A 15,221-nucleotide genomic window follows, 5' to 3' on the forward strand; every position below is an offset into this window, starting at 1 on the left:
CACACTCCGGGGGGAAACGCACAACAGCAAATATGCGAAAGCGTGTGTCTGGGGCAGGGGAGGCAACAGGTGTGGATGTGGGAGAAACAGCACAGCAGGCCAGGGAGGGCAGGCAGGACACCTGGGGTATCCCTTCACCCCTTCTTTGACTCCACAAGTTCCTTCACCTGCCTGGGCCTCATTCTTCTCATCTGTAAAATGGGAATAGGCCTTCCTGCCAGATGGGCTAGGAGATCATGCCAAGCTCTGCAAATGGAGGAAGCAAGGGATTGTGGTATGGGAGAGAGGGTGCAAACATATGAGATTATGGGGGGACTCTGCACACCAGCTGCACACACGGCTGGGGGACATGGGCTCCCTGGGGGCCTGCACAGTCCTGCTGCAGCCCCGGGCCCACAGGTACCTGGCCGGGTGCACACTCGGTCCCGTCCAAGGGGGGCCCCTTCTTGGTCTTGCAGAAGTACGGGTTGTCAGGATGGCTGCACCATAGCTGCTTACAGGGCTCGAAGGTCTGGAACTGTGTGGTAAGAGGAAAGTGGTCACTGGGCACAATTCGTCCAGAGGGAGAGAGAGGAAGATGTGGATACTGGGGCCAGGACATGGTGGGGGGAGGCAAGAGGGTCCACACCCTCAAGCTGGACCCCACTCCAAGTCCCCGTGGCCTCCAGGGACCCCTCCTCTCTCCAGCAGGGCACCAAGAAGGGGCAGGCCAATGCCCGCACACCCCATGTTGCTTCCCCAGGCCCTCCTCCCTCCCTGAGTCTGCAGAAGAAACTGTGCCACTGGGCAGGGACCAGGGTTGGAGGCTCTGGGGACGCCTGGGCCGGCTAATGCCCCTCGAGCCCAGTGCACATCAGGGCCCTCAAGGGGCTGCCGGTTTAGCCCAGACTCCAATGCACCCAGGTGAGGTCAGGACCCCCACCCCACTCTGGTCTCCCCAGGCTGTGCCAGAGCTTGGTGACCTCCTGTCTCACACTGTCCAGGAGATTTCCAGGTTGTTCTCTCTCCTATCATCCCCCGTCAGCCAGACCAGTGTCCTACAGATACAGCCTCGGGCATTGAAATCCCACATCCCAAGCTGTTTCTCCAGCCCCAGCTCAGAAACTATGTGTCCCAGCATGGCCTGGGCAGTAGGAAGGTGACCATACACTGGCACTCCTGGTCCTGCAGATCTGAGGAGGGGGCTGCATTCCTGAATGGGAGGTTTGAAGCACTCGAGTCCCCAAGGCCTGACCCTTCAGAAAGACCCATGACCCCGGATGTGAGCCTGTGCCTGGGACCTGTGAGGTCCTCTCCTGGGGGTCTCGAGCCCACCCCCAGCGCCAGGCTCTCCCCTGCCCTGTCCTGCAGGGCAAGGAAGGGCTATGCTCCCTTGGATCTGTCTCCTAGGCATGGGGTAGGAGGAGCATGCAATTGACCCCCTGGAGAGAGAATATGGGAGGACACAAGAGATTTCCACTAGGGTGACAAATCAGTCCAAAACATCCTGTCAGATCCCTGAAGAGCAGATAGGGGCAACTATTCCTCCATTGGGCCAGAGCCCAGCACCTGACAGAGGGACCACCAGGCAGATAAGCTCCCCAGGAAGCAGTCCAGCCAGGATCCCATCAGCCACCTGCCCTCTCTCTTCTACTCTGTTCCATCTTTCCCAGGACTAAAGCATCCTCCAGCCACTGCATACACCTGCCTCCAAAGGTGGGACTGGGTGGGGCAGGTACGCAGCAGAAGGTGGCAGGGCTGGGCTCTGGTCACCCTGCATTCCCCCATGGCAGGTGGCATCAGGCTGTGAGCCCATCACCAGGCCACCCGGCCAGCTGGGAGGAAGGAGCTCTGTGGATGCCCAGCCTGTGTCACAGAAGGACATGGCCCTGGCACCCCAGCAGGCAGAGGCTGCTGGGAACTCACCGCAGAACAGGTGTGGTATCCAGAGCCGAAGTCAAAGCGGCATTGCTCGTCCATCGAGTAGTCAATGCCCGGCAGCTCTGGGGGCCGGGGCCAAGCAGGCGCAAAAGGGTCATCGAGGAGGCAGTCGTAGGAGCTGCAGGTGGAGACAAGAAGGAGAGCCAGGCTGAGGCAGGGGTTCCCACGCTTCTCTTTTTCCAGAGCTGGGGGTTTAAGGAGCAAAGATGGCCTACAGGAATCAGCCCCTGCTACCCTCTGCTAGGAGCTGTGTCTTCCTGGGAGGAAGGGATGGTTCCCGGAGGGCTCACTGCACTAAGGGAAGGAAAGTCAGCCTGCCACGCAGGACATACTCTGGGGGCCCTGGCTGGCTGCCGCATGACGCTAGTGACAGTGTCTCTGCCACACCTGCCCCCATCCAAATCCACTCTGCACCAATTCTTGGCCTTGAGATCCAGAGTCTAAAGCTTATCCTGGGCCTCAACATCCCTGGAGACCCAGGAGCCAAGCAGCAAAGCTGGGAGCTGAGCATGTGTCAGGGACAGGGTGGTACTGGAGAGAAGATGGCTGGGAGTGGGGGATGGAGTGGCAGGCTGCATGCTCCCCTGTCCCCAGCCCGGAGCCGGAGGTGACCTACGGGAGGTAGCGGCTGAGCTCCACTTTGCTGCAGCGGGACCAGTGGAAACGGTGGAAGGCAGCCTGCACCAGGGGTGCCATGACGCTGCCCAGGCTGGTCTCGTCTGCACAGCCATTCCCCTGACCGTCGTGCTCCATGCCGAGCCTAGAGGGCGGGGGTGGGGTACAGAAGGGAGCTGGAGTCACGCCAGGGAGCCCGTCCCTGTGAAAACAGGCAGGTGGGCCAGCAATAGGACAGCATGCACCGACCAGGCTTCTGACTGTTCCTCGGGGCCTCAGTTTCCCCACCATGCAGGAGGAAGGACCACCCCTCTGAGTGGATGCTGAGGCCCCACCCTGCTTCCCAGGAGGGCTGGTTCCATTCTGCCCTCCTGCCCCCTCCTCCTTCCCACCCACATCCTCAGTTTCCGAGGCCAGCTCAAGCCCCACTCCCAGCCCAGACACCCTCCCTGGCCACCCTGACCCAAGGGCTGACCTCCCACAGCAGGGGCCACCTATTAACAACGAGCACGTCATACACGTCTCCCCACCAGGCCCAAGGCCTGCAGGTGCAAGGACCAGGTCTCGTTTAGTCCAATTCAACCTCATTTACTGAGTGTGTCCACGCGCCAACTTTTAAGCCTTTCTGAGACCCTGAGGTACGGAGCACAGAGCTTTGTGCATGGTACGCACCCACCCCGTGACAAAGTTCAAATTGTAACATCTGTTTCTTATCATTAATATTTAATGTCAAAGCCCAGAGGTTGTAAATTCTCAAATACTCCCAGGTGGCCGCATCTGGCCTTGACCACCAGACAGACGCACAGACCTCTAAGGCTGTCCTGGTCTCTCCACAGAAGGCTCTGCTCTGCGAGGAGTGGACACCACCCTCACCCCCCCATCCCCACCTGCCACACACAGGAGGACAAACTCCTGACTCTGAAGTATGTGGAACCAAGGGCTTCCGGGAAAGGAAGGGACCCCTGAGGGGTCCCGTATGTCAGCCTCCACATTGTAGAGGAGGAAGCTGGGGGGCCCCTCAGGGACAGAGCTAGCATGAGGTCCACAGGGGCCTCCTGCGCTGACAGAGCTGGCGAGGACAGCAGGTGGCAGGCTCCCTCTGGGCTGGCCCACCCCACTCCTTCCCGGGTCCTTCCCCCTGCAGGAAAGAGCCCTCACTGTGTGTGTGCACACATGCTGGGGGCCTGGGAGTGCGACCCTCGGTTCTGCCCAGGGAGCAGACGAGGCCAGGAGGCATGACTGCAGCCTGTGCACGTCACCAAAGGACAACCTGGATGACCGTGGCTCACTTGCTTTCTCCGGGAACGTAGCCCCCCGGCCTATTCCTCCCTACAGTCCATTCCTACAACACGGCCTGGCACACAGTAGGTGCTCAAGGAATAGTGGTTGAATGAATGAATGGATGTGTTCTAAACAAAATCCAGGCCCAAAGATCAAGCACGCCAGCTGCCAGCCTGGCCCGAGGCCCAAGCCCATGAGCGCCTATCTCCGATGGGTGCAGGCCAGTGCTCCAGCGTGTCCTGAGCAGTGGTGTGGGCTGGAACGGCTCTCGCAAGGGCCTCAGGTTGTGGATTGGAGGAGGGACAGGTCACCCAGGGAACAGACCACCTCCTCTGATGGGACGCTGCACCAACCTGCCCAAAGGCAGGGCCACATCAGGTTCTCCATGGCCCTGGGATTTGGGGGCTGGGATGGGGGCCTGATCTGGGTTTAAGCCCCTCACACCCACAGGACTCCTTGGAGTTCCCAGCACGGCCCACCCTCCTGGGTGCCGCTTGCACACACTTACACATGGCCAGTCTCGTGGGCCACCACAAAGGCTGAGGAGAAGCCATCCTCGTGGTTGAGGGTACAGCTTCTCAGGGGGTGGCACATGCCAGTCACAGGCGCATACCCTGCCAGGGAGAGAGGGCACAGAGAGGTCACAGGAAGGTGAAGCAGGACTCAACAAGGTCTGTGTCCAGCAAGCCACCGTAGGGACATGCTGATGTGGTCACTGCCAGAGAGGGCTTGGAGAAGAAGGATCTTTGCAAAGTCCACCCCCCTCCCAAGAGTAGAGCAACCTGAGCCCAAGGCTCCCACATCCTAACGCTTTTCAGCTCCCCTCGGGGCCTCTGCAGTTTCTATGCTTGTCAGCCTTTCCTCTAATCAAGACAGTGAGACTTCTAGATGCCCCAAGCCTGCGCACCGCCAACTTCCACGCCGCAACCCCCCAGCCAGCCAGTCAGTTGGTCAACAAACACACTCCATTCACAGCCACTCATGGGCTCAACCAAGACAGCAGGGACCAGAATGAGGACCCATTCACTTCCCCTGGTCCCCAAGAAACCAATTCAAGCTTGGCCACCTGTCTGGCCAGGTCCCATCTCCAGAGTCCCATGACTCTGTTGACAGAGGCCCTTGCCCCTCAAACCTCCTTGGAGTGGCTCCAGAGAGCCCAGCCCCGGACCTCGGCCTCTGCCTGCAGCTGCTCACCCCCGGCCACAGCTAATACAGTACCTTGCATACCTGAGGGCCCGAAGTCCTGCCGGGTGAGGAAGACGACATGGTCATGGTGCTCTGCGTGGCTGGGGTCCTGGCGCTGCTGAGAGTGCGCCCAGCGACACACCTGCTCCAGGCTGCGAGAGGGGTTCCCACGCTCGATCAGGCTCAGAGACTGGGGGCCAAGAACATCAACAGAGGGGTGATCGCCAGAGCCGCCAGACCATAGGGGGCAACCGCCACTCCCCTCCCACTGGCAGAGGACACTGAGGCGCAAGGGTCCCTGGGTCCTCAATAGTCCTGACTCCAGCCCTCCAGCACACAGCCCTCCCACTTTAGGGAGAGGTCACGCTCCAGGCCCTGTGCCAGGACACCTGAAGCCTGAGACCTCAACACGCATTCTCTCTCTCGTCCCTCAACTGACTTGCTGAGCACTTCTATGCTTTACCACCATCTCAGGTAATCCTCACAAAAGCCCCTGAAGGCAAGTCCTGTTGCTACCCCATTTCAGGGAAAAGAAGAGTCTAAGATTGCAGAGCCCAGGGCTGCAGCATCCAACCAGAGCAGGACTTGTCTCAGCCACTGCCCCACCCTGAGCCCATCTCCACCAGGATTCCTCAAGGAGAGGGCTCTCCAGCTGCAAGGTTGCACAGGATGGTCCACTTACTAGTTTGGAGGGAATCTCCCAGTTCTTACTTAACATCCCCAAATGCTTCTTCCCTGAAGCCTTGGTTATAATGGTCTCAGGGTTCTGATCGTGGAAACAAAATGCTTCCTGAACGCTAACCAACCCCACGCCATCCCATAGCCAGTGCAATGCATCGGCCCCACACCCCTTCTCCCTCCAACCCCTGCCTGTTGGTGAGGAAGGGTTACCTGTCGGTAGCCGACCATAATCAAGCGGACCAGCGCAATGTTTATGTGGGTGCCCAGAGACTCATCATGGTAAATCTCATCCACCTGCAAGGAGGAAAGAGCATGTGCTTTTAGGGGAAGGAAATGTGTGTTAAGAGCCTACCACACAGCAGGTCTGAGCCAGGCACCAGGGAATGACCATGCTATCTGGATTCATCCTCAACATGGCCTTAGCAAGGCAGCCATTCTTATCCCTACTGAACCGATGAAGAAACTGAGGCAGGGAGGCAAAAAAGGCCTTCCCGGGGCACGCAGCTAAGAAGCTGCAGAGTTAGGATTCAAATCCTGGCCCAGCTGGCTCCACCTACGCACTCTCTCCATGAAGCCAAGCATGAGGGGATCTGGCCTCAAACTCAGCCCTCTAAGATTCATCTTTCCACGGCTTGGACGAGTCGTTCCACAAATGTCATCTGGTCCCAACTGCTCATCCTCACATCCCCGTGTACCTCTCCAGTTGCCACTGGAATCATCTGGCTGATGCCCCTGGCGCTGCTCTGTGGTGCAAATCCAAGGGACAGCACCCAAGGGCCTTAGAAATGCAGAGTCTCAGGCCCACCTCCCAAGTCAAAGTCTGCAATATGACCACAAGCCCCAGTGATTCTCAGCCATGGTCAAGTTTGAGGAGGATGGCATTGGAGAACTCCCTTCTCCCACAGGCCCAGGAACTGTGGGGCAATGCCACACACAGCCCACCAAAGAATGCTGTCCTCCCCACCCCCCTAATCAGGAGACCCCAGAAGAGATTCCATGACAGATGGATAAACCTCTGCCTATCCACACCCAAGGACAGGGAGCTCACCCCCACCCCCAAGAGCCCATCTCCTGAGGATGCCCCTTGAATAAGTCCAGCTTTTAAAAAAGGTTTTATTTATGTATTAGAGAGAGAAAGAGCATGAGCACAATCAGGGGGAGGGGCAAAGAGAGAGAGAGAGGGAGAAGCAGGCTTCCCACTGAGCAGGGAGCTTGATTGACCAGTGCTCCATCCCAGGACTCTGGGATCATGACCTGAGCCAAAGGCAGATGCTTAACCGACTGAGCCACCCAGGTGCTCCTCAGCTTTTTTGTTTTAACTAACTTATTTTCTGAATATAAAACATTTCACCCTATAAACTTTGAAGAGTCTAAAAAAGGTGAAAGAAAAAAATCTACCATCAGCCAGATCAATGTATGATAACCACAGTTAGCACGCTGCTTGCCATGTGTGTGTATGTGCATTGGGCTCATTTCACAAAACAGCAATCATACCAAATATACTGTTTACATGTTGCTCGTTTCATGAAACATTATTCGGTATGTTTAAAAGCATCACCTGCGATGTCTGCACGTGATGGGCCACAACTTATATAACTAATTGCCTAGTTGGCCATAACCCCAGAGAGGAGTGGCTTCCTCAGCAAGTCAGCATCAGCACACAGCAATGGTTACGTAATGCAGCTACTGGGGCCAGGGTCCTGGGTTCAAATCCCACCTCTGCCCTGGATGCCGGGTGGCTCGAGGCACATTAGGCAACTCCTGAGGACCTCTGTTTCTGTTTCTGTAGAATGGGGATCGTCATGGCTGTCATAGCGCTGGCATGTGGACATCTCATGCCAACTCAACATCTGGGAACGATGAGTGGGCCACACAAACAGAGAGGCAGAAGTGGATCCCAGCCTCTGACTCCTACCCACACGTCCTTCCCTGGCTGGATGGAGTTTCATACATGGCCCTCTTCTCACCGCTTCCGTCTCTCTGTGCCCCTCAGCCCATGAGCAAAGAAACCAGCCTACAACCCACAAAGGGACCGCTGTCTACCAAATGGAGAGGAGCAGTGCTGCCAACCCTATATATGAGACTCCCACAGGGAGAGGAAAGCCAGGAGGCAACCGGAGGCCTGCTCCTGGGCCAGCCAAAGACAGAGCAGGCTGGGCAGCAGAGCTTGGCAGCAGAAGCCGTGTGCACCACAGAGCCCCCACCCACTCCCCCAGAACTGGAAGCTGCCCCAAGTCATGAGCATGCAGACTTTAGAGCAGCCTGTGTCAGGCTTCCTTCCACCAGGGCCTACCTGGCACCCATGTCTGGAGCCAACTGAGACCAAAGTCCACAGCAGGCCCCCCGACACCCCAGCATAGGGAATGACAGAAAGTCCAATGGGCAGTGACACTTCCTTCCACCCTCCTCCCCTCCACAGCCAACATCACAGGGGCAGTAGTGCCCAAATGTGTAAGGAGATGATGTCCTTCTCAATCTACGTGCCCCTGACTTATCCCAGGAGAACTGTGGTGGAGGCGGGGGCGGGGGGGCACATGTGGTGGGGGACCAATCGGCCACACGTACATTTCTTCCCCAACAGAATTCCAACCTAAGAATTCTTTGCTATTCTGCTGAATTAATAATCAGCCTATAACAGAATTTTACTCTTAAATAACCTTCACATTTCAGCCCCTCCAACTCAGAACGTGGCCGTCCTTCTCCATGGGTTACAGTCAATGTCTCAGACCTCCCTGATGTGCCCTGTACACATGCAGACCAAAGACGGGGTGATAAGCAAGGCATGGTCTACACAGCCACATCTGCGCCCCACATGGACACATGTAAACCCACCACCTGCCCCGGGGCAGGGAAAGAGAGCAGTCCCTGGAATGCTTGGGTGGAGGCATCTGCAGGGCCGCTGGGCATTTGGAAATTCTCAGGCCCGTCGTCTTCCTGCCCTGTCTCTCTCCAAAGCGGGCCAGGCAGATTGCTGCCGGAATCCGGCCGTACCCTTCATTACTGTCCCCACATTCAGCAGGTCAAACCCACCCACCAAAACCTCCAGTGACTTCTGCTCCAACAGCTGGCATCTTCAGCCCAAGACACTGGGAGGTACTCACGGAGGGACGGAGGAGGAGGCCACTGCCTCTCTGAACAGGAGGGAGAATCAGAGCCCGAGCGTCCAACACTGATGGGGAGGGAGTGGGACCTCCTGATGCCACCTCCCACTCCCGGGGAACTGGCCTAAATGCAATATGGAGCAAGCAGTAAGGGACACGCCATCTGGAGGGACCTTGCTCAGCACAGCACAGGACTCTGAAATAATCTGGAGGCCAAATGCTTCAGGTGACTGGTGTACCCAGACCCCAGGGGTTGGGGGAAAGGGAGATGGTGTACACATGGGTGGGAAGGGCCAGGGAGGGCTTGCTGGAGGTCATGGGCCCTTTACAGGAGATGGACAGAGGTTCAGAACAAGAGAGAGAAAAGTAGGAGTCATGTGGAGGCATCAAGAGAGCCCCGAGGCCTGTGGGAATCAGGGCAACTGAGGCCAGCCCCTCATGTGATGGGGAATTTCTTCCCAGCCTGCGCTTGTACACTTTCAGCAACGTGTAAGCACAGGCTGTTCGAAAGTTCTGGGCGCCATAAGCCCCATTCGACCTTCCCACCTGCCTCCTCTGCTGGCCTCAAGTCTCTCTGGTCCCACTGAGCACAGCTGCTCCATTCCTGGGGAGAGATGGGAGCCACGGTCTCGGGGGATCTTCTCTCCGTGGCTCATGTCAGCCAAAGAGAAAACCTTCCAGGCGGCAAAGGAGGGGATGGGCCACTTGCCAAGGAAGGGCCATCTGGTTAGGAGTAGGTTTTCAACAGTGACAAGGGGAGACACTGAAGTAATACCATCAGAGCACCCAGATAAAGAACCCGTCTGCCCACGATCCTGGCCCAGCAGACCAGCTTTCAAGAACCATGATGAAAGACGACATTATCAGGGAAATGGAACCTGAGACAGTTACACAGACCCCACCAAAGGGTTTGCAGCCAGGGAAGATGGAAAGTGATCCCCAAAAGGTGGCCCAAGGCGCAAGAGTGGATGAATAGCTCTGAGGGGTGATAGGAGCACCGTTCAGCAGTGAGTGACAGTCTAGTCTTTTTCTTTTACTACATAAGGGTGATAAAAAAAAAATAAAGTAATTCTATTTTATGACTTTACTCCATCATTTTAAAAAAAGGTGGGAAAAAATAATAAATAAATAAATAAATAAATAAATAAATAAATAAATAAGATTAAATAAAATAAAGGTGGGGTTGGCCCTGCCATTCCACATCTCTGGGGCCCTGGCACGCTCTTTTGCACACACCCCTACCACCCTCAGCCCTTGAGGAGGACCTCAGGGCTTTGATTCAGCTGAAGCTGTCCTGACCGTGTGCACAGGCCAAGGAGGTGGCTGGACAGGGCTCCCATGTCCACCCAGAACTGCAGAAGCCGCCTGGCACAGGTTCTGGCCACAGCCACGAGCTGGTGCTGGAACCACAACCAGGAGGTGCAGCTACCTGAGAGGCCCAAAACCCCTGGAACACACACACAGGAGGCCCCCTGACCAGCTCCGGTCTAGCTGTGCACTCAAGGACTGGCTCTGTCAGCCGCTGCCCCTCACAGCTGTCTCCCAAATGCCAGAGGTAAGGCCAGTGCGCCAGCTCTGGGGGGACCAGGAATCGCTTCCCGTGCTTGTGGGCACCAGCGTGACGGCAGCAAGACACACCCACGGGGCAGAAAAGAACACTGTGTCTGGTCTCCTTGCTTCCCCACCTCGGCCAGCCAAGTTCAACGTGATCTGCCAAGACCCCCAGGTTAGGATTCCACCTCACGTGTTGGCTTAGGATGCCCACTGGGTATGTGCTAGAAAAACAAGCAAAGGTCAGGACTCTCTCTCTCTCTGGCCAAGGGGAGACAAAACAGAAGAAGGGAGAAGCTACGTGATAATGAAGCAGAAGCTAGAAACCCCTAGGGTTGGAGGAAGAGCTGCTATTCACTGAACACCTACGACACGCCAGGCACCATGCTGAGGGCTTGCACACGACCTCTTTTCAACCTTATGGAGAGAGGAATTGTTCCCCTTTCACAGGTAAGAAAGCCAGGGCTCAGGGAGGGTAAGTAACTTGCCTGTGGCCACCTAGCTGGAAAATGAGAGGGCTCAGTTTAAATTCAGATCTTTGTGACTCTTGGCCATTACACCCAGCTGCTTTCCAGAACCAGCCCCTGTGGCAGGCTGGCTGGAGTGGGCTTTCTCTGGCCTGGGAGAGAAGGTAGGAAAATGGGTTTCCACATCCAGTAAACAGCAACACAGCCAGCCAGGGAGTCATTGCAAGAGCCCCTTCTCTGTTTTCCTGTAACCCTGCATGGGCAGGCCCCCTGGGGGCCTTGTGGTCAAGCCCGGGCAGCAAGAAGAAGGGAAAGAGCGTCTAATGGGGTGGGAGCTCTGAATCTGTTTTCCTGTCCAAAGGGAGGGTCAGACTCTGGGTGGCTACAGCAGAAATGCCAGGCCTCTGTCTACGGCTGGAGGGCAGAGCTAGGCCCCTGGGGAGCCCATGGGAGGGCAGCTGGCAGCCTTCTCTTCTGGACCAGGCCAAGATGGGCTTCTCCTTGTCAGTGTGGAGACAGGGTCCAGCCGAGAATGCTCCCTCGCCAGCCCCGAGTTCCCACACTGCTAGGGAACCCTGCTCCCGAGAGCTCTGGGACAGCATGTCCCCCTGCTTGCTCAGCCAGGTTGAGGCAGGTCCCAAACAGGGAGGGGCCATGCTGGGAAAGCATGACCCCGAGGTCTCTAGCCCATCCCCTGTGCAGGAGAGGGCATGAACTGCTTCTCAAGGGCTGGTACGGCCACAGCCCCTGCCCGCCCCATGGAACCTCCCAGCAACCTGTCCAGAAGGAAGGACTATCCCAACTTTTCTTCTTAATTAGTATACTTTGATTTTAGAATAGCTTCAGATTTGTGGAAAATCTGCAACCATAGTCCAGAGAATTCCCCTGTTTCCCCTATGATTAACATCTGCCATGACCATGGTACCTTTGTCACAACTGCTGAACCAACAGAACATATTATGATTAACCGAAACCCATATCTGTTTCAGATCTCCCCGATCTTCTCCTAATATCCTTTGTTTTTGCTCTGAGAACACATCCAGGGCACCAGGTTACATTTGGCCATTGCATCTCCTTGGGCTGCTCCAGATTGTTCCTCCTCTCTGACAGTTCCTCAGACTTTTCCCGGGTTTTGATGACCCAAACAGTTTCGAGGAATACCGGTGAGGGATTTTGCAGACTGTCCTTCTGTTTGGGTACGTCTGATATTTGTCTCCTGATTAGATGGGGCGGGGCGGGGGGGGGCGGGGAGCGCAGCGCACAGGCCTAGGGGAGGAAGGTCACAGAGGTGAAGTGCCACCTTCCCCACATGATGTCAAGGGCACCTGGTGCCAACAGGACCCGTCCCTGACGAGGCTGACCTTCGATCGCCTGCTGGGACAGTGTCCGCCCCCATGCCGTGCTCTTCAGAACAAAGTCACTGTGCACAGCCCAGCAAAACAGCTTTTAAGAACCATGATGCAGGAGCAGAGGTAAAACTCACCTCCTGGAGGACAGAGTACATCAGTTATTTAGAGTTCTTCTCCTCCTATCTGCTTATTTATTCTGTCATTTATCAGTATGAACCCGTGATATAATTAGGTTATAATATAAGATGGGTTATATATAATTCGATGCCACATTATTTATTTTGTTGCTCAAACTGAAATTGTCCCACCTTTGGCCACCAGGAGCTCTCTCAGGTGGCCTGTGTCCCTTTGAACACACTCTCGCTGTTGACTCTGGGGTGTTTTTTTGTTTGTTTGTTGAGCCCCTCCTTATGTTCTGGCACTACAGGGTCTTCATCCTGGACATTCTCGCTCGGGTCTAAGAGTCAGCCATTCTTCAAAGGTGCTCCAAGCAGGATGGCACATGACCCGTCTTCCTAACAGGGGACAAGCAGGCCCACAGCGACAGTGGAGCCTGCATGAGCTCAGCAGCCAGGTTCGGAGCTCATGTCCAGCCTCTGCTCATGCACCTTCCCTGGTCACGTATGACCTCTGAGGCCAAACAGAACGGAGACAGCACTGCTTGAAGGAGAGACCTGGCCACAATCACCTGTCCTGCTCTTTCTCAGTCCCAGACCCTGGGACTAGCCCTTTGTCTCCCAGTCCTGGACCTTCCAACCAGAGGGCACACAGCGACTCTGCAGACCAAGTGCTCCAACAAGCTCTGCATTGCATGTATCTGAGATGCTCCTCTTCCCCCGTTTGGATTCGCAGCAGGTCAGGTGGCAGTTACAGCATGTTGTCACCATTCATGCAAGCAAAAATCTCATGTTATTCCTGGTGGCTTCAAAGGCCACCATAACCCTTTGACATTGCTGGTGGTCAGCCACTTTAGGAGCTATCTGAAAAAGGAATGCAAGTCCTGGTTGCCTGAAAACCTCCATTGCCACCTTCCAGTAAAATCAAGAAGGCACCCACATGAAAGCTCGCAGAACAGGTCCTGGCTTGCAGGAAATCCCAATGATAAGAGTGGGGCACTCCTGCGGCATCGCCCATACTCCAGATGGCATAGGAGACAATGCTGTGCAGAGAAGCACACACTTTGGTGGCTCTGTGCTGAAAGTGACTTGGACAAGGAATACTCTGAACGGAAGACGTTAAGGGAATACCTTACTTTCTCACACTATCCTACCTACGTATGTACGCAAGTAACATATGATAAAAATCTAAGTCCTAATTAAGTGAAAAAAGCTTTTCCAGTGAGTACAAATAAAACTCTAAGTGATAAGAAAACATCATTATCAGAGTTTAAAGGGTAGCACTTTTTCTGTTGTTGGGTTTTGTTTTGTTTTGTTTTGTTTAAGATTTATTTACTTATTTGAGAGAGAGAGAGAGCGCACGCACATGCACGAGGGGGTGCAGAGGGAGAGAGAGAATCCTGAAGCAGATTCCCTCCACTGAGCATGGAGCCCAACACGGGGCTCAATCACAGAACCCCAAAACCCTGACCTCAGCCTAAATCAAGAGTCAGCCACTTAACCAACTGAGCCATCCAGACACCCCCAGTTTTTCTGTTTCTTAGATACGTAAAATAATAGAACATCTGATAATCGATAGGTTCAATTTTGATGATATATGGCAAGTATATGTCCACATATAATGTGTGAACTCTGGATGTGTGCACCTGATTTGGTGTGGCACATGTGGTACATGTATCTACACACACACACACACACACACACACACATCTGTGTTATACATACGGATGAGTAGATGTGTGCGCATGTACACACACATGCGTGGAAACATGCACCCTATCTGTGCTGTGTGCACGGTGTGGGGGTGTACATCAGTAATACTCTGTGGCCTGCAGCCCAGAAACCCTGCCACCCCCAGCCCCCAGCATAGGGCTGACCTATGCAGTAGCCAGAGCCGGGCCCCAGTTTCCACCAGACTGGGATGCTGAGCCCTGACCCAGGCGCTGCTCTCACTCCCACAGCACGTGGGCAGGCCCAGCCTCTGAGGTCACCAGAGAGATCTTGGAGGCTGAGACTGCTCTCCGAGTGGTGGGAGGAATGCATTGAGTTTTCTGATTCTTTTCTCCTCCTCTCCTGGCTCAGCTGCTCCATCTTCTCCCCACAAGTTCATGACCATGGCCCTATATTTCAAAGGGCTGGGTGCAGGCTGTAAGTGGCTCTTCCAGCTGTCTCAGAACAGCATGCCCCTTCAAGACTCCCAGAACCCATAGGGTGGCCTGAGTGGTTCTCTGGCCATCCAGGCACTTGGCCCACCTCAGGGCCAGGCCACTTGTACGGGGTGGTTCCAGAGCACACAGGGATGGACCACCAGCCCAACAGAGGCCCTTTCACGGGCCCTCAATGCTCAGCACTTAGGCCCCACGACTTGTCTCCACAAGGCAGCAGCCTTTCTGCCCGAGGTTGGCCTGTCTGAGTGTAAAGAGAGGCCCCATGGAGGCCTGGAAAGGCCTGAACTGCCCATGACCTCACCCGGCTGAGCCCAACTCTCCATCCGAGTGTAGACAAACAAACCTTGCAGAGAAGCCTGCGGACAGAAGGTGAGGCAAATGTTAAGCATTTGGAACAGGGCCTGGAACATGTATGTGTGCAATCTCTTGGTTGGTTTAGAACTTTTGCTTTCCACTTTGGGAGCTGAGGAGAGGTCTGGGAGATCAGCCCAGGAATAGGATTTCAGGAGTGTGACCTCCTATATGACAACTGAGATGCCTGGCATGAAAGGGCTCTGTCGACCATACGGCTCTCACCACCGTGAGGGATACTCATTATTACTATGTCTTTCCTACCAAGAACCCCAGCATCCCTGCTTCTGTGGAGCACTCTTCTCTTCCTAGGGGATCTACTCCGAAAACGCAAATGGCAGCATATGGGAACTGGGGCGAACAGGGGAGCACAGGGCCCCTGCCCACCAGGACCACTCCGGCTGCGGGCACCCCGTATGCCACAGGATAATGAGCA

At 55.4% G+C, this 15,221-nt stretch overlaps 1 protein-coding gene across 6 annotated transcripts in view; it reads right to left on the reverse strand.

Moving 5' to 3' along the window:
• The window catches only part of ADAMTS14 (ADAM metallopeptidase with thrombospondin type 1 motif 14), a 77,518-nt gene that overhangs the window by 25,100 nt on the left and 37,197 nt on the right, over positions 1-15,221 (reverse strand). For 4 of the 6 annotated variants that reach the window (XM_041746897.1, XM_041746894.1, XM_041746896.1 and 1 more), the window contains exons 5-10: positions 5,893-5,976; positions 5,035-5,191; positions 4,325-4,430; positions 2,537-2,680; positions 1,906-2,038; positions 404-517 (exon numbers count right to left, since the gene is read on the reverse strand). In XM_041746897.1, coding sequence (XP_041602831.1) covers positions 404-517; positions 1,906-2,038; positions 2,537-2,680; positions 4,325-4,430; positions 5,035-5,191; positions 5,893-5,976 — 738 coding nt within the window. The remainder of the gene's footprint in view (positions 1-403; positions 518-1,905; positions 2,039-2,536; positions 2,681-4,324; positions 4,431-5,034; positions 5,192-5,892; positions 5,977-15,221) is intronic. The other 2 variants (XM_041746898.1, XM_041746895.1) reach the window with 1 other exon arrangement.

Source organism: Vulpes lagopus, chromosome 3 (assembly GCF_018345385.1).
Source record: "Vulpes lagopus strain Blue_001 chromosome 3, ASM1834538v1, whole genome shotgun sequence".
Taxonomy (NCBI): domain Eukaryota; kingdom Metazoa; phylum Chordata; class Mammalia; order Carnivora; family Canidae; genus Vulpes; species Vulpes lagopus.